The sequence below is a fragment of the Sylvia atricapilla genome, chromosome 1 (assembly GCF_009819655.1).
Source record: "Sylvia atricapilla isolate bSylAtr1 chromosome 1, bSylAtr1.pri, whole genome shotgun sequence".
Taxonomy (NCBI): Eukaryota; Metazoa; Chordata; class Aves; order Passeriformes; family Sylviidae; genus Sylvia; species Sylvia atricapilla.
The window spans coordinates 57,676,040-57,698,112 of NC_089140.1; the positions used below are offsets into that span (position 1 = coordinate 57,676,040).

Below are 22,073 nucleotides of genomic sequence, written 5' to 3' on the forward strand. Positions count from 1 at the left end.
ACCACCCCTCTATTTTCTTTCCTCTGAGATATTCAACTCATAACAAAAATTAATCAGGAGACTACAGCATGCTGGCCATGGTAGTTTGCACAAAACTTTCCAGTAGCTCTTTTAAGACAGGGCAAGCTTAGCTTTTTCTTGAAAGGCTGATGCCATGACATCTTTCATTAGAAGATTCATAGAGGCAGCAAACTGGGTCGGTGTTGAAACATGTTACCAAGACCCCAAAATAAAACAGTTGGCATACAGTCCCACCTCAACTAACATTTAGGGAAAGAAAAGCAGGTTCAGGTTAATTGTACTAGCCGCCTGAACTGGCTGCTCACTTTTTTTTCTCCATACACAGTAGAAGCATGTGTGATCATCCCTAGTATCAGCTGAATCAGATGGGAAAGGAACAACAATGTTAGAGCCAGAGCAAGAGGTGAAGCAAAGCATCATCAAATGAAGAATGAGGAAAAATAGGTTTGAAGGGCTTTTGGAAAGAAAAAGAGAAGATAAACAAACTAGGAGAGAGTAATAGAAAATAAGAAAACTGAGGAAAAAAATCCAATTTTTTTATTCACAACTTTCTTCAAGACATTGTATATGAAAATTCTCATCCTCGATCTTCACCAGAACTTCTTATTATTTACTCTCTACACTCCTTTTGCAAAAAGACATCATTCTGACACTGAAAAAGGAGTTCAAAATAATATTTACAGCCATATGTATATTCACAACTGAGATACATGACATGGCAACTGTCCTATAATTTTGTCAAGTACATAAGCTTTTTCTGTGAAATGGAAAAATATTTCTTAATGTTTATTTTTTTTCTATACTGTTATTATTCACTGATATTTTCCCAGAGGCTTAAAAGAAGCCCTGAACTTCTTGCAACTACTTCAAAAAAGTAGTCCTTTTAGTTCTACTAAAAGAAGCCTTGCAACTACTTAAACAAATCTGAATCAGCATATGAATTGCTGTGTGTTCTCCCTATTCCACCTTTCTCCAAACATGTTTTAAGAACCATTCTGAAAATCTTGTGTAAATATATGAGTGAAATGTCACAATCTTCCTCTGTATGAATGTTTCTTCAAGATGCTATTACTGACAGTATAGTAAAATATTTTGAGTGTCTCCCATACTTTCTCAGAATAATTCTTATTTTAACAGATAAAACTGGTGTATGCACCTTTCAACCAGCAATTACAGCAGTGTAATACTATGTATATTCTTCAGAACTTGTGATGTTTATTCAAAACCGCATTTTTATCAATCATAATTTTCATAAGCAAAAAGAACATATAAGGACCTTGAGTTAAACCTCATGTCAAGAGCCTACCTCTGTATCTCCTTTTAAAGAAAATCCTGTCAATTACCATCACCAAATCTTTATCTACATCAGGATAGATCTCCACTAGAAGTTATGTACTAACCAAACCGCTGCCTCTCTGCAGAACTTGAAGTTTCACTGATAGCAGCGCATAACTGTCCTGACATATGGTTCACAAAAGCAAGTAAAACCAGAGGTTGAAATGTGAACTGCTGCTCTACAATCATGCACATATGACTTTTTGGAAACACAGGTGAGAGATTAATACTCTATTATTAATATAATCTATATATATCTATATAATTTTGTCATACTGATCAAACCTCAATACTCACATTTTTTAATAAACCTGATTTTAAATACTGAATAAGCCAATCTTACAGCAGTCTAGTGTTTCTAAAGGTTGAATATGTTGAATAAAGCTAACTGTTGGACAGGTGCTACTGAAGATCATGTTAAATTCAACAATCTTTTATGCAAACCCCAAGTCGCACCATTACGTGCTCTAGCAGGAATGCATAGACACTTCAGGGTATCTAATGCAAAAGAAATTCCCCATGGAAATTACTTCTCCTATGGTCTCACACAATGTCAAGAGGTATCCTACTACATCAAAAAAACACTGGCGTAGGGTTTCTTTATTATCTGTTTCCTGGGCATTCATAATTTTAAGATATTCATTTCACTAGGGTCTGTCTGAATACAGAAGCACAAGATGAGCTAACACAAGTGTCACATGGTTGCCTCCCAAAAGCTTTGCTAAAATTCCTCTATTGGGGTCAACTCAAATGTACATGGCCAAAACATGACATGCTCTGAATAGGCTAAGAAATCCTACACCTTGATGGGAAAGCCCAGAGGCCACTGTAAAAGTGGAAGAAAAGGAAAAATAATACTATTGGTACAAAAACTAAACCACCTGTCATTCTTTAAATAACTCTCTACACAATATACATGGTTCAGAAGGTCATCTTTTGTTCTCAGCTACCAACTGTCCTTTAGACACTTTTTCATAAGAGGAGTGGAATGAGGAGAGGAGGACAGGGACAGGATGCAAAAATAACACCATGTAGTGTGAAGACAACCAAGGAAATGAGGCAACTGAAGTTCACAGAGACAGGCAATGGCAGGAACTCAACATAAAGGAAGGATGCCAGGAATAAACAAAAGCTTGCAATAAATATAGTACTTGAAAGAAGTGTTACACTTGCATTCAAAATTGGCCCAGAAAAAAATGTGTCTCAGCGTATGGAGTGGCAGGAGCAAGGTAAGCCTGTTGGCAGGGTGCACTGATCTGTCTCTAGGTTCAAGAAGTTTTCTTGAGAGCTAGCATAACATGGATTATGTTAGCTCTCATGGATTATTAACAGCTCTGCATTATCTCCTGCTTTGATGCTGAATCATTTTCAGTGCTCTTTTTGTCACCCTGTGTCAATGGTATGGAAGATGCATATATAGCCATAGAAATACAATATCCAAAAGCAAAAGGGCAGCTCAATGCTTACTTTATCACTTTTTGAGGCACTACATTATTGTTTTGAAATTGTAAAGGTAATTTCAGACTGTTAACTATTTTGGACATTAGAATCTTCTTCCTGCAGAGCAAGAAACACATGAAAGGAAGCAAATCAAGCCTTTTCATTTTATCTGTAGAAATCAACAGAGAATGACTCTGAAGGCATCACCTATTCCGACCCATGTTGATATAGACCTCCCCAGCTTTCAATGACTGCAAGGAAGTGTGACCATTATTCTGAACTCATGCTTCAACTAAGAATCTTTCAGAGTAGTAGTACAAATTATTGTCCTTTACATTGTTTTTTGAAGTTCTCACATCACTGCTGGCAGCATATTAATAATGCACCACAATTTCTGAACAGTCTGTCTACTTCCAGAAGTGTTGGATGGGTTTTCTACTACTTTGAAACTGATATGCTCTATTTAAATAAATAAATAACCAGTATTTTAATACAATATTTCTTTATTAATAATTAATCATTTATCAAATAAATAATTAAATTAAACATACCAGTTCAACAACTAACTTGTGAAGGGATTTCTTAGCTGTACACTAAGATCCATATTGTGCTGGAAGTTGCTAGGTCCTTTTCCACTAGCCAGTTTTCCAACCACTCTGCCCTCGCCATGCAGTGCTGCATGAGATTGTTGTGCCCAAAGTGTAGGACAGTTGGCCTTTTCGAGCCTCAGATCTATTGATCCAGCCTGTCCAGATCCCTCTGCAGAACCTTTCTATCCTCCAGCAGATCAACATTTGCATCCAACTTGGTGTCATCCACAAATTCACTAAGTGTAGACTTGATCTCCTGATCCAGATCATCATTAAAGATAATAAACAGGGCCCAACACTGATTCCTGGGGAATCCCACTAGAACCAGACACCAACTGGCTGCAACACTATTCACCACCACTTTCCTGCCCCAGCCATCCAGCCAGTTCCTAACCCAGCAAAAAGTGCTCCTGTCCAAGCTATGGGCTGCCAGCTTCTCCACGAGCATGCCACAGGAGTTGGTCTCAAAGGCTTTGCTGAAGTCCAGATGGTGAAGAGGGAAGCCATACGAGGAGCTGCTTAGGTCACTTGGGTTGTTCAGCCTGGAGGAGACTGAGGAAAGACCTCGATGTGATCTACAACTTCCTCATGAGTGGAAGGGGAAGGCCTGGCACTGATCTCTTCTCTGTGGTGCCCAGCAACAGGACCTGAGGGAATGGCCTGAAACTGTGTCAGGGGAGGTTTAGGCTGGTTATTAGGAAGAGGTTCTTTACCTAGAGGATGGCTGACACTGAAATAGGCTCCCCCAGGAAGCGGTCACAGCACCAAGGCTAAAAGAGTTCAAGAAGCAGTTGGACAATACCCTGAGGTACATGGTGTGATTCTTAGGGTTGCCCTGTGCAAGGCCAGGAGCTGGACTTCAACAATCATTGAGGGTCCCTTCCAATTCAGGTTATTCTATGATTCTATGATACAAGGTGGAAGGAAGAGAGTTACAGATGATTACACACATCAGGAGGTGCCTATGCTCAGCAGAGGCAAACATAACATTCCTAATAAACCCAAATTCACTGAATTAATTTCTGTGTGTGTTACCTAGGACGTAAGGCAAAGACTGTTATTCACCATTTATCTGTGAGCCTGCCAAAGGCTTTGTGCTCCTTGTTTCCATCTAACTTCTGCCTGCAAGACCTGGTCTTCTGAGTCTCAGCATACAGTAGTTGCCTCAGAAGTGTGTAACATCTAGAACAACCAGACCATAGCTCTTCGTGATTTATGACTACAGATAAATACACTTCTAGCAAATGAAAGTGAAAAATCTTTTTATACTCCCAAACATCTCTACTTCTTCAGGTTCACTACAGCCTTGTGAGGTACTGCTACTGAGGCCTCCATTTTACATGAACTATGGAAATAATGATAGAACTAGTAAGTTGTCTAAGGTCACAAGCAGAAACCAGCAGCAGTTTTAACTACACTGTGAGCCAGCAGCAGTCTGGTGCCAGTACCTATTTCACCACTATCTCCTCTCAGGACATGTTACCAAAGCAACTGAAGAACATAATCTCTCTGCCCAAAAGATAATTGTGAGATGTGTCAGCTGTGCAATTAATGGGAAAGGTATGTCAACAAACGAGACAGCATAATTCTGATTCACTGCCCTCAACAGTGAAGTAGCTTACAATTACATTTGAGAGACACACACACCCCAGACCAGAGGAGAACTGTGACAGCCCCTGAAGTTGGCCATCTGCATCCAGGACCTTGGCTTGACACTGTACCACCTAATCACCTGGAAACATGTATTTGATCTAATGGCTGCTCATTATCGCAACCCAGGTGTCTGTCATTAGTTGAAAAGGCAGGAAAACACAAAAAAATGTGATGTGAGGTAAGGTTTCCTTGCAATAAGGAAAAAAATCAGAAGGTTTCCCTACAATAAGGGAGAAAATTCAGCAGAATACAGACTTTATTCCATACCTACCCACCTAAGAAAGAGTGTGAAACACTAGTCCCTCAAGGCCAATAGAGGCTCCAGGTTGTTCCTGTGAGGTAGCCTGAAAAAGAAGTCAAACAATCTTTTTTTTGTGGTTTTTTTTTTTTTTGTTTTGTTTTGTTTTGTTTTTGTTTTTTTTGGTTTTTGTTTTCCCAATAACTTTGGGAAGGGGAAATGACCCTGGAAGATTTTACAGACAAGGGTCACAGCACACTCCCTCCTGAGGAAGTGTTTAAAACCATGGGATACTTGAAGACATTTAAAGTTCCTTCTTCCCTTGACAGGCAGAACATGTAAATCAAGATACCACCATCATAGAAGGCCTGGGAAAATTATTTTTTCCTTTTCTGACCAGACGACAAAAATTCCCACTCTGCCATCCACCTTCTCTTGATGCTCCATGTACTCCTCTCATAGATTCCTAATGCTATTATATACCATGTTGAGGCATAAGATCTGCATGATTCCAGTGAAGTCATTCATGTTTTCTTTCAATTCTATGCCTACTATGAAATATTAAGATGGCCTGCCCATCCAAACGTGGGGTTTCTTCTTCAGCAGCCCAGCTTGACTACCAGGGTTCCAGAGCCCTAGATACTCACCTACATGATCACAGAATACTTTAAATGACATGTTGCCATGAAGAACTCTCAGGAACAATGAAACACTAACTTCACATGCTTCACATGTCTACTTATACTGCTGTATATGTACAAGTAGAGGCTTTTTACAACAGCACCCTCGCTCCAAAGGAATAAACACTGAAAACAGATCCTTGCATGGCAGCATGATCCCTGGACATCATAATTTTTCCTAGGTGTTAGAAAATTCCAAAGCAACAGATTTGGGCATCAGAAATTAAGTAGGCCAATCTCCTGGGGTAAATCATTCCATCAGGTGCCAATCAAGCCAGTCTATTACAGCCCTCCTCAGCTAGACAGGAGAGAAAATATAATGAAAAGCTCATGGGTCAAGGACAGGGAGAAATCATGTAATAGCTACCATCATGGGCAAGAGACTCAACATGGTAAAATTAATTTTGTTGATTGCCAATAAAAATCAGAGTAGGGTTATGAGAAATAAAACCAATTCTTAACATACCTTCCCCCTACCTCTTTCTTCTTCCCAAGCTTAATTTCACTTCTAATTTCTCTACCTCCTCCTCCTGGAGAAGTGTAGGGGGATGAGGGCTGCAGTCAGCAGTGACACATTGTCACTCCTCCCTCCCCAGGAGGATGACTCCTTACGCTCTTCCCCTACTCCAGTGCTGTATCCCTTCCACAGGAGACAGCCTTTCACAAACTTCTCCAACATGAGTTGCCCCCACAGGCTGCAGTTCTTCATGAACTGCTCCAGCGTGTGTCCTTCCACCGGGTGCCAGGGCCTGCCAGGAGCCTGAAAACTTCCCACAAGGTCACGTTCTCCTTCTGGCATCCACATGTTTGGGAATGGGGCCCTCCAGGGGCTGTAGGTACATCTCTGCTACTGCATGCTTGGGAATGGGGTCCTCCATGGGCTGCAGGGGCACAGCTGCCTCACCCTGGTCTTCACCACAGGCTGCAGGGGAATTTCAGCTCTGGCTCCTGCAACACCTCTTCCCCCTCCCTCTGAACTCACCAGAGTTGCTTCTGTCACATGTTCTCACTCCACACTTGCAGCTGCTGTTCTGCAGCAGTTTTTATTTCCCATCGTCATACGTAATCCCAGAAGTGTTCCCACTGCCACTAATGGGCTCAGCCTTGGCCAACAGCAGATTCAACTGAAAACATTGGTTATTCTCTGTTCATCTATAGATCAGGGTTTGTTTAGCTCCCACACTATCAGCCGGCCTGCAAAACCATTTACCTAAATCTGCCTGCTTTCATAGTCTCAGAGATGTTCTAAGGCTGGTATTTTCTGTGGCTTTGCTCCCATATGGCAGGCAAACTTTTTCACCTAAAGTCTGAGGGAAATCCTCCTAAGGATTTTGGAGACATGCAAGAAATAAGTAGAAAAGAGAGTAGATAAGAATCAGTACTCCTCTCCCTCTAGTCTTGCAAATGTGTCAACAATACTTTTACTCATGAAGTAAGAAGGAGCTTAATTTATTTATACAGCTGTGGAGTAGTACACTCTGACACCAGATGGAATCCTTCCCATCTTCCAGAACTTTTGTAGAAAAAGGTAAAGAAAGCCTTACAATAATTTCTGGACCAAGCACAGAACATCTACTCAAAACCAGATATTCTTCATAAAGATTTCCAGTGTATTTTTCAAGACTGCAAGAATCCTCCATTTCCTACAAGAGGTGTTTATTTTACATTGTCCCTACCAGCACTTTTTATTTCTTTGACAAGTTTTGTTTTCTAAATTACTGCATGATAAAGTATGAAGTAGCTGGGAGGAAAAGAAAACCTAAATATTGTACAGGCATATTTGGCACAGAAACAGCATGAGCCATATAGCATCAAGCATCCTTATGGTGCTGCAGTGCACTTTCCACCTGTTCTATACTGCTCCACCATAAAGATAAGACAAAGAGGAGTTAGAACCTACTTTAACTAAAACCCACTGAAAATAGGAAGTCTAAAATGTCACATTACTTCACAGAGGGAGATTCCTCTGCCCATTTTCAAAAATATTTAAATCCAAGAAAAGAGCACTAACATTTCTTTCAAAAAATTCTTAAAATACAGAAAGAAAACAAATATTTTGAGGAGCTTAATTTTATTTTGACCTTTACTTCGCAATGCTCTGACTTTTTTGCTGTTTCTGGTTTACACTGGAGCCAGTTAAATAGAAACTGGACTGATGGCTATTCCAGCAATATTATCTCGACTTCATTGTGTATCACTAAGTAATCATGGTAAAAAATTCCCACCCCAAAGTGGGAAGTAAGTAAGCCCTGAAAGTATGTTCAGCAGTCACATTTACTAATGGCAAAGGTAACCATTCCTGAATGCAAATCTATCTAGGTCCACTGGTCAAAAATAAGAGATTAACATTATTTTTTAACATGATACAGTAAGTTCTGACTTTACATTAGCTTGAAATACAGACATAGCTTATAAAAAACCCAAAATATTGATATGCTTCCTAAAAATAAAACAGCAATACCGGAGATTCCACACATACTGAATGACAACTGATGATTCCATAGAAATAAAGGCTTTAAGCATCTCTTCACTGAAAGCAAAAATAAACTTATTTTTCCTATTTCTCGTGAAAACATAAGCTTAATGCTTTATCATTGTAAGTTTGCAATACACATTGCTAAATACATTTACAGAAACCTCTTCTCATATTGAATTGGACAAGTTATGTTCTTGGAACATGGAGATCCTTGATAAGTAAAGCTGGAACAGCCCATGAACTCAAGAGATGTGGAAAGACTGCATTACACTTGTAGCCACTTGTCAGAAAAAAGCATGAAGAGAAAATCTCTTCCACAGCCCCATGTGGCTACCAGACAGCAAAACCATGACACGAAGGCTGAGATTCCCCTTCAAGCAAAGGGCCACCTCCACTCCAAAGCTACAGAACATGTGTCTGGGTATCCCACGGACAGCCACAGCTCTTCAGACAATACCAACTGCAAGCTCACATCAGGAGAACAGCCATGAGAACACTCTCCAGTCACAGAGCGTCAGCAAGAATGAAGATTACAGATCAAAGCTTAAGTCCAAACTCTGAAGTCTCAGAAGAAACCCGAGCTTTGTGTCCTATTGATGACCACTTGAATGACTCCATTTCCTGTTCCAGTATCTCCCCATCTCTTCAGAACATTTTATAGCTGTTAAATCTCTTTCCCTTCTTGCCAAAGGAGGGCCTCCCAGAAAAAAGGCAGCACATTCTGTCAAGTATCAAACTATGTATTTTGAGACAACAACCACAGCAACAACAACGCAATAATAGTTTATAACAATCAGAGTCTCTACCATGAGTGTCTCTGGATACAAAAGGATGCACAAGAAATCTGTCACTTGTGACATTTGGAAAAAAAATTATTTCACACAAAAAGTGGCAGTCAATACAGGCCAATGTTATTTATATTACTTATTCTGACATTGCCCACAGATAATGCTCTGTAAAATAAAGGCAATTTAGTTGTATTTATTAGAGTGTGAAAATCTTAAAACAGATGCTTTATTGTAGGGCCCAGTGCTTCTGCACAGTCCTTTGCTCACCCAGTTTAATCTGGTTAGATGCAAACAAGACTTTCATCAGCATGGTGCTCTACTAGGGTCTCAGCAGCACCTACAACATCTTCCTCTTCAGGTGAGAGTCCCCCTGGCTCAGAGCATGGGGGAGCAAGTGACACCCCATCTGCAGAAGGCCATCAGTCTGTCTCCATACAGGTAAAATTCTGTACTGCTGGAGACAAACTGAGGCCAAGGGCTGTTATGCAGGCATGCCCTTTGTCCAAGACAACATGGTAGTGTTAAGCTGCTCTGAAGACAAGGGATCCTCTCTACCCTTTGGACCATTTCCAACAGTGCTGCTGCATTTTCTTTTGAGGTTTTTAGCAAGGAAAAAAGGTGTCTCCTCTTTTCAGACTGCTTTCAAGGAAGCCAACACATGAAGGGAGATTAAGCCTAAAAACTTCTGAAAGGACACCTTTCTCCTATTCCACTTTGCCACTCCTTTCTTTCCTCACACTTGCACATTTCCACGGAAGATCTAAGAGTCCTTCAAGCAGCATTCAGGTTGCTCTACATACATATTCACATTAAAATAATGTCAATTTCTTCCATTTATATTTTCCAGTTTATCTCAATGCAAGCCTGGCCATGAAGAGATTCTTACTTTAGAAAAGACAGGCTGTTTCCATAAAACATGAAATAATACACTTCTAAAATTCTGTTCTGAAATAAAATGGTTCATGTGAGAGCTTTCACTAAACTAAAAGGGTGTGAATTAAAACAGGTTTCATCATGCTTGTGAAAATTAATTTCTCTGAGCCCTAAATGAAAGCACAGTTTGTTTTCTTCACGCGTCTCTCAAGTACTAATTTCAATAGCCAAGACACAGATGGTAGCCAATGGTGTTTTGTAAGGGACCACTCACTGCAATTTTTTCCTTGGTGAGGCAAACTGGAAATTGATTCATTTGTCTGCAGTTCAAGGCATGATTCATCTCAGCTACCAGCAGATAGCTGGGAGAAACTGAAACACAAATGACACAAAAAGCACTGATAGTGCAATGCTTAAACACAGTTCAACTGACAAAACCTCCCATAGCTCCCTTTGAGCTCAGCTCAAGACCTTTAATTCAAATCATGCAGTTTGTGTGTATCTGCACCTATAAGCACTACCTGTCTATTTCAGTGTAGAATTCTATCTCCACTTCCTAGTCTCTTGTGATATGCCTCACAGGCAAAACAAACCTACAGGCAAAGCCCTGAGACACCAAAAGTATTTAAAACCTTAATGAGATAGCAGATAGCGAGATCTTACTAACTTCAGAGCAAGGGTTTACTAGCTAAATGGTTTCCAGGATTAGATCTCATTGCCGTAAATCAGTGTTTAAAGCCTCTTTTCTCCTCCATACTTTTAGCCTGGAGTTACCTTCAAAAATGGAGTGCCATTCCTCCTGAGGGCTGGGACCAACCCAGCTGGAGACAGCATTCGATGCTCTATGCTACTGCCTGCAGTCCACCTGCCACCACAGGGACAGTCCTGCCATTCGCCCTCTCAAGGGAACTGGTATGAGCCTGTCCTCTGTTGCACATGTAGATCTTCGGAAAGAAGCAACACCTTCCCGAATAAAAGAATCAGGAGACACAAACAGAGTGAAGGGTGGTGGGAAGAATGCCTGGACCCAACAGCAAAATGGAACACAGGCTGCATTTACACCAGACACTTTGTTTTCAGGATGGATATTGGTGGGGTCTGCTGCCTGTCTTCCTGCTTGCCTAGTGTGGAAAATCACATCTTTAGAAAATGAACCATCATTTTGGTAGAGAAGTGTTTTTCTTAGAACTCTGTAGTCTGTTTCAGAATAAGATGTTCTGTTTTGCAAAGGTTTATTTGTTTTACACACACATACTCGCCTGGGTCTATTAAATTCAGAACTCCTATGACAATATTCCCTTTCTTTGTTCCACCCTTTGCAGCTGCAGAACAGCATGATGTTCATAAGAAAATAATGGGAAAAAAAAAAAAAAAACAACAAAAAACAAACAACCTTGATTTGGTTTTCAAACTTTTACCAGCTAAAATTGTTTCCTCTTGAAACTTTTTATCATCACTGGAATCCAAATTCTCCTGGACTTACATATGCCATGTTTCACACAAGGAGCTCAGGACATTACAGAAATTTGACTTTCATAGACAGCTTTTTCATTATTGTTTGCAGATGAGGTATAGCCTTTAAAACAGAAAGTAAAAATGTAATTTGGACCAGGCTGTTTCCAACTGTCCAGCTGCTCACCTCTGACCAAAGCATTAAGCTTGGCTTAGTGAAAACACAATCATGAAATGCAAAAACCTACTAACAGTCTTTGAAATCTGCATGCAAGAACTGCTCCAGATAAGGATCACAGCATCTCTCTTGATATGGATTATAAAAAAATATTGAGAAAGATTACTCCAGAATTTAAAAAATACCCAACTTTACTCTGGTAGCATCTTTTAACTCAAATACAAATAGTACCACTGAAATGCAGGTGCTACACAAAGAATGAAGGAGTAACGTTTGGGCAGGGATTCCAAAACAATGACCTGTGTATTAAATCCACTTTGTCTGTTAAGTCTTGGTCAAGCCCTTACATTTCTTCTTACCTCAGTTTCCAGACATAGAAGTAGAATAAGAGAATTTGGTATGATGGTAAATACAACACTATTTCTTAGATTAATTCTTAGGTGCTTAGATTCCACAATTAGTAGGTGTCTTCTAAGTATCTACAGCTCTGCTAAGGAAATCAGAGGGTATCACCTGACAGCTGGTGTCTCCAGCTCTGCCCCATTCTGGACGTTATCAGCACTTCATAGAACTGACTACATGCTTGTGTACCAAGCACCTCAGATGATGCATTCTTTCCCCTCCACACTCGGCAAATCCAACTTCTCCTACAATCACTGAGTGAACACACTGCCGTTTTTTGTCATCCTTGCTAAAGATGGAGAACACAACAGCTAGTTATGCACAGAGATAATGTGTCAAGAATCCTAGGCAGAAAGATACAGAAAATAGTGGTCTGAGGTTACAGAAGTAGAGTGTAGAACTGTTCCACGCCCCACCCAGATGGGCTTCCTGTAACTGTGTGCCTATTTCAGAGTGCAGCTATGGCCTTTCCAGATCCCAGTCAGTCTCTCCGTAGAGAAACTGCTTAAGAAGTATTCAGGCAGCAATCAAGCTCACACAACCACACATGTTACCAGGCTAGCTCAGCAGAGAGGCAGAAGGCTCTCAGCCCCAGATCAATTTCCAGCAAGAGAAATCAGCAAGTGAATCCAGAGGCAAAGAGAGGGACCATGTGGTTTCTCTCAGTTATATAGTGTCTCAGGTTTGCAGGTGATACAAAAGGGGGCAGGGCAGGGGGCAAGTGACCATAGGGAAGAGAAGAACTGGACACCAGGCCCCATAGCCTATGGGGAAACAGGGAAAGGGGATGCCAAGGGGGAGTGATGGACTTGCGAAACCCAAGGAGAAGATTGCACAATGTTTGCAAGGAGATCCATGGGGGCAAAGCCTTTTTTGTTAAGGAGAGGTAATCTTCACTTTTCCACGGTAAGGCAGCTGGAAACTCCTTTAAGGGCACAAGGAACTCCACAGCTTCCCACTGCCTTCAGTGAGTTTAACACTGAGGAATGGTGGTTTCACTTTAATGACAGAGGTCACAGCTCTCTGCTTAATCAAAAGAAACCATTAGGAATGACCATTCAATTAAAGTAAAAAATCTTCCAAAATACCTGGTTTAAAACTGTCTCTGTATTCCCAAAGAAGAATTTTAGGTTTTTACCACTTTAGGCTTTTCTTACTAAAAAACCTAATTTCACATCCTAGAACTAGATGGTTTTTCTACTAGAAAATCAGTCTCATTTCATTAGTTCTTGATTATATCTACCCTTTCCAATTCCAAGCAAAAGTAATGCATTATCAGTTAAGAGATATTTCTTAAAATCTTCTGTGTGTGGGTTATTCTAATAGGAATGGAACTAGCACAGTTAAAAATATCTAACACAATTGGTTTATCTGTCCTCTCTGGTGAAAAATGTCCTTCTGTAGCTTCCTGAGCCACAGGGTCACTGTCTCTCACTTTACTAAATCTCTGAAAATAAATCTCCAGTGGGCAATTTTGCTTTGCAAAAAACACAATTACATCAAGATGTCTCCTCATACAAAAATATTATTGCCTAGTTCCCTAGGTTCAAGATTGCATAAATCTTTCATGTGTCAAGACAACTGTTGGACATCTTTTTATTCCTTTTCAGCTGAGGAGCAACAGAAATGTGAGCAACTAAGGTTAGAAGTCTTCAAGCCACAGAGAATCAGAAACTTACACATGTGACATGTCATTCTTTTGACAGACCGGTGAAGGATGATGCTACTGAATACTGTCAATAAAACTGTCCATTTGTTTGTAGGTCTTTTCATAGAAATATGCAGTGTTTACCAGCTTTGTACTTTGGAAGAGGTTACAAATAGCAAAGGAAGTTCTGAAGTCCTCAGATACATCTTCTGAAGGTACCAGGCCTGAACTTTTGTCCCTTAAGTGTGACTCACAGGCAATCAACTACATCTTAGTTTACTGTCGAGTGAAGACGATCCGAGCAGACTTCTGGCAACTTCAGATGACTGCAAGACATTAAATCTGAGAGCCCTAAAACAATCCACCTGACAAGGAACAATAAAATAGTTTTTCTAGCAGCCGAGGCACTTTAAGTGTAATATCTGAAGGATACCTGTGCTTGATAACTGCGTGCTTGGAACTCAACTACTCTAACAGGAATCAGCCCTTCAGTCCGCAGGAAAAAAAACCTTCCCCAGACAGCCAAACACACCTCTCTAGAACTCATGTGGGATCCGACGAACGCTAGAAGTTTGAGATCGCCTTCCCTGGGGCCTGGGCGCCCTGTTCGGGGACTCCCCTCGGCGATGTCGGCACGACACTGAAGGGCACCAGCGGCCCTGTCGCTGTGCTCGGCTCGGCTGCCCGCCCGACGCGGCCGGAACGCTCTCGCTGCGAAGCCGCCGCTCTGCTCGGGATGGAAAGCCCCGGAGGGAAAGCGATCCCCCGTTGCGTCCTGACCCGCCGGCAAGGGACGCCCGGACACCCCGTCCCTAAGGGATGCTCTAGCCAAAGTGAGGGCGCTCCCACCTTCCCCGAACTTCAGCCCCACGCCTCGGCAGAGAGCACTGCTCTCGGGGCCGGCGCACACGCCAGGATGGCCAGCCGGTCCCGGTGCAGCAGTCCCGAGGCAGCAGCGGCGAGCCCCAGCAGCGGGACGGCCCCCGCCAGTCCCGCCAGCCACTTACCCCAGAACAGCAGGACGGGGAGCTGCCGCCGGCGGCTGCCCTGCGCCTCCATCCCGGAGCGGGCGGCGGCGGGGAGCGGCGGCGGGGGACGGAGCCCGCATGGGGCGGCCGGTCCGCAACCGCACAGGGCCCGAACCCGCCTCAGCCCGCCCGCCGGGGAGGCTCCTCTTCATGCCTCGGCTTCCAGCCGCGGGCGGCGGCGGCGGCGGGGGCAGGCGCGCAGGGGAGCAGCTCCCCCGCCCCCGGGAGCTCCCGGAGCCGGCGGGGCGGACCCGGCGGCCGGGCCGGGCCGGGCCTGGCGGGGCAGACACGTGTGGGTGTGCCCCGTGTGCGGCCGCAGCAGCGCGCCGTGCGTCCCGCTCCTCCAGCAGCCGCGGCGGGAACGATGCCGCTCCCAACCCATCGGTTTGTATGGCTGCCTAGGGAAAGGCACCTACCCCGCTCGGGGAAGGTTCTGGTTTAAATGTCCGAGGGATTCAGGGACTCTTAATCTCTTGCCCTGGGATCCAGAGCAGCTTCTCCCCTCCTATCACAACATCCTGGCGGTGGGGGTGAAGACATGAGGAGCCGCAGGGCCACCTGCAGCCCTTGCATGGCACCGACGTGTTGGCACGCTCAGTATTTACAGCTGAACACGGGCAGTGAGCTGGCTTGCCCCCACGGAGACCCAGAGCAGCCTGGAGTTCTAAGATGCTAAGTGTATTTTTAGGTTGCCACTTCATCTTTGCCTGTCTCTTTTCAGAGATGGTACAGCTCCTGATTTTCATCAATATTTAAAGGCTGTGTTCATGGAGTTCTCTCTCTAGAAAATTAGCATCTCCATCAAGAAACACTAGACTGGGAAGCTGCTAAAGGTGACTTTTCTCATCTAAAAATAATAATATTGCTCAGTAACAAAGACCCAGAGTGCTCTTCTGGGTACATGGGCACTCCACCTTAATAACTGCCTTTTAGTAGAATATTAAATCACTGCTATTATTAAAGGTCAAATGTACAATAAAATTTCAATTTCAAAAGAGATTTTTCAAGCCACACACAAGAACAAAGTGTTAGGTATCAGTCAGGTTTTTCACGTTGACTTTGGATGCTTGCCTAGCACAGTGCTTCCAAACACTTAAAGATTGGGACCCCAACATAAGAGCAGAATTATGCACTGCATGTGCCTTTGTAACCACTGTTTTCAGTACACAACTTATGTCTGATTTATGCTGTTATCTGAACTGAAGGAAATGGATAACTTTGGAAACCACAGAGAAGGCTGGGAATCCAGTGTTGAAACAGCTCTGCAGACATTTAAGTGTGTCAGTTAGAATGAACCTCCTATCAGTTGTGTGCCACTTCTTCCACTTAGCTGGAAGCAAATCTTGTAAAATACCATAAACCATAAATAAACCATAGCTCAGGGAGATCTTCCTTCAGCAGAAGGGCTGCCATTTCTGCTTTGTAAGGAGTGTTTGCAAGCTGCCCCTGCCAGAAGGAACTGCAGCGAAGTGACAAGCGTGAAGGCATATACAGCACAGACTCATTATACCATCTATAGCATCCTTTCTAACAGTAAGATCTTGATCTTCATCCCAAATTCCTTTTCTTGCAAATCTGAAAATACAGTTAGCATTGTCAATAATTTAGACTGATCTTCAAGTGGTTAAGCATCATGCTTTATATGCAAATTATATGTTTAAAATGTTTTTAAAGTACAGTATATTATACAGTATAAAGGCAATATTTTTTGCAACACACATAGAGATAATGCTGACAGGTCTTTTTACATCAATTGCATTTGTTTTCTTCATCTGTTTCAGATGAAAAACTGGCAAAATGAATGTTACTTCTTCCAACTCTCAAGATTCAGAAAGCACTTCTCATTTTGTGCTTGCAGCACATAGTTTGAAGGTGCAAACAGTAAAGCTAGAACCAATAGACAGAATTTATAGGTAAATGCACTAATGCAGCATGTTGCATTGGATAACAAGCCAGCTATGCTAGGTGATATATTCAGCAATGTGGTCGAAAATGAGTAAGTCTGATTCACATTTGAACAAAACTGTGACAGCATTAGAATGGTCAGAAAGATGGTTCAAAAAACTGAGACTGTTTGCAGTTTTTCAGTAAGACTGCCCACTCCCCCCAGCCTCCTTGTATTGCAGTAATGCAAACAGATTCAGTCCAGAATGACCACAAACAACCTTTCTGTTCTGCAAATCTGCCTCGGTAGCATCATGTACCTACCTCAGCAGCAGAAATCCAATTCGCCTTCAAATAAGAAATACTATAAATGCTCTTTGCTGTACAAAGCTCTGAATCTCATCTGCAAAACACACTAACAGTGACCTCAGAACCATAGTCTGTTTTAATTTCCAGACATACAACCTCCAGAGATCACACTGACACTTTCTGAGGTACCCTGAAGATAGTACTGCAATCACATCACTTCAGGTGTTTTCTAAAATGCTTAAAGCTGCTAACAAGACACTGAGTAAAAGAAAGTATAGCGACAGACATGCAGGTAGTTGTTTGAGTATGGAAAGTTCCTGAGGAGTCCATGGTAAGAAGAGATGGAAGAAGTCAAGCTGGCCAGGATGGGTATTGTTTGCCAGCATTACAGGGTTCAGAATGGTGCAGGATAAGGTAATAAACTTTCCTGCTCTGGTGCTGAACTGCTTCAACAGAAACTGAAAAAATCCTAAAATAAATTAAGAAAAAGCTGGAGATATTACACTACAGAAAACAACACTGCCTTTCCTTCTCTCCTGAAGAATTGGCCCAGAGAGAGAGGCTGCTTGCTTGTATGCTTGACTGCTTGACTTTGCCCAGTGTCAGATGAAAGCTTTCTTCACCTCTTCCTAGCACAGCAATTTTGTATAAAAGGCACATCAAGATTTCAAGACCACGTTTTAATGTGATTGGTTGCTGGACTGAGATTTGAAAAAGTAGGCTCAGTTCACCTCTGGTTTTAAACTAAAGTAGGTCATCCTTCCTATTTAGTGTTCCTAGAAGCATGCCATCCCTGCTCCATAAATTAAAACAACAACAACAACAACAAAAGAACCTGCAGGTTATTAAAATAATTCCTCTCTTTTTATGATCAATATAGAAAATGTAAAAACTAATAAACCATCGCACATCCCCCAGTTAAAAGCAGTTTCTTCCTGCAACTCAAAGGCCTCACTGTGGTATACTGACTGTACATAATACCCAAATTTAGTTTACATCAGATCAGATGAGCTGAAACTCTTTATGCCTATATTATCTTAAGTGAAGGAGGAAAAGAAAGAACAATTTTTTATGTAAAGATCCTAGACTTTTTTTATAAAAGAAGAGTAATGGAATACAGAAGCACACAAATATCTTGCCAGACTTCTAATGCTTAAATTTTAAGCCATACATGCATGTGCACTGTGATTTCAGCAGGGTTTCCATGTTCAGAGCAAAGCATCTAGGGAGTGTTCACATGTTCCAGATTGCATTCTATTTCAAAAGGGCTGAGCTGTGAGTATTTAGCACCTTCAAGACATCTAAGCACCTCTCATTTTATATACCTAGCTCTGACATCACAGCCTTCCCACAGCACAGCATGTGGACTTTGGTTGAAGGAAACTGAATATTCAATTACTTTGTTTCCATACTAGTTTCTAGTATATACAGTAATGTCTCAAGTAAAAAAAAAAAAAAAAAAAAAAAAAAACACCAAAAAAAAAAAAAAAAAAAAAAACAAAAAAAACCCAAAACCACAACAACAACAAAAAAAAGCACCACCAACCAACCAAAAAAACCCCACAAACCCACCAAGGAATTTCTGTGCACTATGGCATCAACACCAACACCTACCAAATCCACAAGTGTCATGGCGCAGGTCAAGGGAAAGCAGACAGGTTTTATGGAATGATGGCAAATGCCTCTTCCCTCTCTCTGGAGAGAAGCTCCTCAGTAAAGGGTCCTCCACCAAAGCAACCTCACCTAGTTTTACAGCTAGTAGTGCAAAACGCTCCCATCAAAGGACCTGAGTGCAAATCTGTAGGAACTGTGATAGCTTGCTCATTCCCATGAGCAAAAAAGTACTCAAAAGAGTATCCCAGGACCACTGATGACTGTATGTCATGCACATTGCAACCTTCTCTTCCTGTTGTGCACGGCTGTTCTTTTTCAACACCAGCCAGAAGCTTTGCTGTAAGAGAAAATCTTTGTAATTTGGCTCAGAGATGGGAAAAAAAAAACAACATGCCTTCATTTTTAATGTAAATGTAAACATAAGCAAAAGGCACACAATGCTCTATTCCTTCTAGACTAAAAAAAGCAAAAACTAATTTTACAGGTTTTAAACACTTTTAAACACTTCTGTCAGTTATGTTCTAGAGGACCTGACTCTCTACTCAGAAATTAAGTTTGTTTTTTATGACAGGCTGGCTGAGCAGTTTGTAAAATGGAAGGAAAGAATATATAGACTCTCTCCTATACATGGTTGTGTCTCTGAGAAATAACTCAACTTGGAAAATCAGGGAGAAAGATACAAGAAGAGAAGTGGAAACACACACTGTTGGGTTTTGTGGGGGTTTTTTTTGGTTTTTTTTTTTGTGGGCTTTTTTTGGTGTGTGGTTTTTTTTTTTTTTTCCCTTTAAGAAATAATAACACAGTTAGAATTTATTTTCATACAAAATCTTGCAGAGCTGAAGGCTGACATATATCTGAAGGAACATTCAAGGATCATTTTATAACCCTTGGAACTCAGCTGACTCCAGAGATTGGTGAGATAGCAACATAAACGTACTGCAAGAAAAAGCACAAAAGCCTATTTGAGTTCAGTCTGAGAACAGGATTTCTGATTTCATATGTGGGCTCTGATCAGTGCAGTTCTGAAGCAGCATCTCCTTACATGAAAACAAATTATTTTCCTTCCTAGGTGCATGAAGGTTTTCCTAGGCTTTAAGGCTGAGCAAGACAGATCCTAGGACACTTCTTAAACGAGAAATTCCATAAATCTCCATTCCATGGAAAAATGCAGCCCTATATAAAACGAAAGATATTACTATAGTAAATAGAATGTCATTTGGTGGCACAAAATGAGTGCAATACATAACATTTCTAATTACCCAGTCCTAATTTTTATTATAATTTTCCTTCTAAAGTAAAATAGAAAATTTAAAAAAAATCATAATATGTTTTCATTAAGACTGAGTTCAGCCTGCTATTGCATTCACACATACTTCTATCATAATAAATCATCCTATTTTAATCTTGTCATCTTTACAGCCCCAAGACAACCCCAGTTCATGCACAGAACACTCACACCTCTTTCGCTGACGCATCTCACAGCATTTGCTACAAATTGCATAAAACGTGAAAGCAGGCACAAATATTGCCTCCTGCTGTTCTACTTGACCAGTTTCCCTCGGAGTGCCATGGTGCAGAGCCCCAGCTTCCATTACTTGAGGAGAAGACTCAGAGAGCTTCTCCTTTATCATGCATCCACTTTATTAGTACTACCTCCCTTACTCCTGACTGGGGAAACACACGGTAAATACTTTCACTTATTAATGAGAAATTTGGAGAAAATTTGCTGGCAGTGTGCCTGAAGAACATCACTGACTGTCACTACCATTTAAAAAGGAGAGGGCAGGAAAGAAAGGTGGTGTTTCAGACCATTGCTTGTGTTTTCCATCTCTTTCATAAATCTGCCCAGGGACTGCAAATGTGTCCATTCACAAGAGTTCTTTCACTATTTGACCATGAACTTTCATGTCGTGGGATTCCCTTCAAATGATCACAGTAAAGGAGACTGTGGAGTCCTTTCAGCCACTCAATGTAATCTCTGTACACAATGGTTTGGTCAGTTCTGCTGCCCCCTCAATGACCTTGGCCTTGTGGTTCCTTTCCCCCTTGGTGTGTCTCCATTGGCTTCAGATCAATGCCCTTACCTGCCCTTTGCCCTGCCCCCAGACCCTCTACTTAGAGGGGAGATGGAGCTGGGGTTCTCTCTCTCGCCTATCACGCCTCTCACCTTCTCTCTCTTCGCTTTCTCCTCCCTCCCCAGCTCAGGGTGGGGGGTGGGAAATGGATTCTCGTGCCTAACCAAAGAGACTTGTCTCATCTGTTTCCCTGCCGGCAGCTGTAACCTCCCTGGACACGATGAACACTGTTGCCACACGAGGCAACAAATGGTGGATGAATGCGAGCAACCAGCGAGGACAATAGGACCAGCACTCCGTAAGTCTCCCCCTGCGGGACTCCCATCTGAAACAGGAAGACTCAAGAGTACCATGGCTGGACACCAGGTTGAGAGTAACCTTAAAAACATGGGGTAAAGGGTTTACCGGGAGGGAAACACCCAGTAAGGGGACCAGCTTACTTGGGACCAAGCAATGAGACTGACATCTACCATCACAAGTCTTCATTCTTCATGGGAGGTGTTATAAATGGGCCAGGAGACCTGCTCCTTTGAAAAGCCTTTATTAGTCAGCTCTTTCAAGGGGGAACTCGAGGGGTCGCCTGCGCTGCTGCTGCTCCTGTCGCAGTCCTCGCTCTTGTCGCCGCTGAGGATCAGGTGTCAGGCGAATCTGCTGCTCTCGCCGCAGCAGAGTCGGGAGTTCCTGCCTCGCGGGAATCCCCAGGAATTCAACTGGGCTCGTGTGGTCTAGGGGCGTCACTTCTTCCCAGTCTCTTTGTGGTTATGGCGAGGCGGCAGAAGCAGAATTCAGTCCTTAGGTAGCTGAGGGTCTTCTCAGTGTTGTAGTGTCTCCCTTTTATCTGGATTTTGTGCTGGGTCCCGGCTTTTGGGTCCGCTTGCCGGCAACTGCACTTCGGTTTGGAGTGGTGCACCATGGAAGTCTTTGGATTTTCCTATTAGGCGGGGCCAGCAGTTCGAGGAGCTGGTGGGGAATGGGGACAGTCTAGCCCGACGGAAGGGGAAGGGAACCCGGGGTTTTAGAGGGGGTATACAACTTGGAATAAGGTTTTGAGGGTACAAATTTTGGTACAAACAGCATAACTTCCTTAACAGACAGGTTACAACTGGCATAACATTTTAAACAGCATAACTTTCTTAACAAATGACAGACTGTGTCAAAAAAGGGAATTTCTTACATTTCATTCATTTCAGGAGGCAGTTTTTAAGGACTACAAGCAGCTAGTCTGCCTGCAAAAAGGATCATGCTGGGCACTCTTACCAACTCTCCTGACTCGTTTGCTGCAACATATGGATGGTAAAGCTACTTATGGACAATTATGGATGATTTGCATGCAGGGTTTTGGTGCCCTAAATCAGTGGTCCACCTGTCCTGTGAACCCCCACGGTTTTC

General features: G+C 42.2%; 1 protein-coding gene across 1 annotated transcript in view; it reads right to left on the reverse strand.

The window, feature by feature from the left end:
• LOC136363925 (receptor activity-modifying protein 3-like) overlaps positions 1–15,017 on the reverse strand; it is a 39,479-nt gene extending 24,462 nt beyond the window's left edge. The window contains exon 1 of the mRNA XM_066323373.1: positions 14,782–15,017. Coding sequence (XP_066179470.1) covers positions 14,782–14,833 — 52 coding nt within the window. The 5' untranslated portion in view covers positions 14,834–15,017. The remainder of the gene's footprint in view (positions 1–14,781) is intronic.
• Between the last annotated feature and the right edge of the window lie 7,056 nt (positions 15,018–22,073).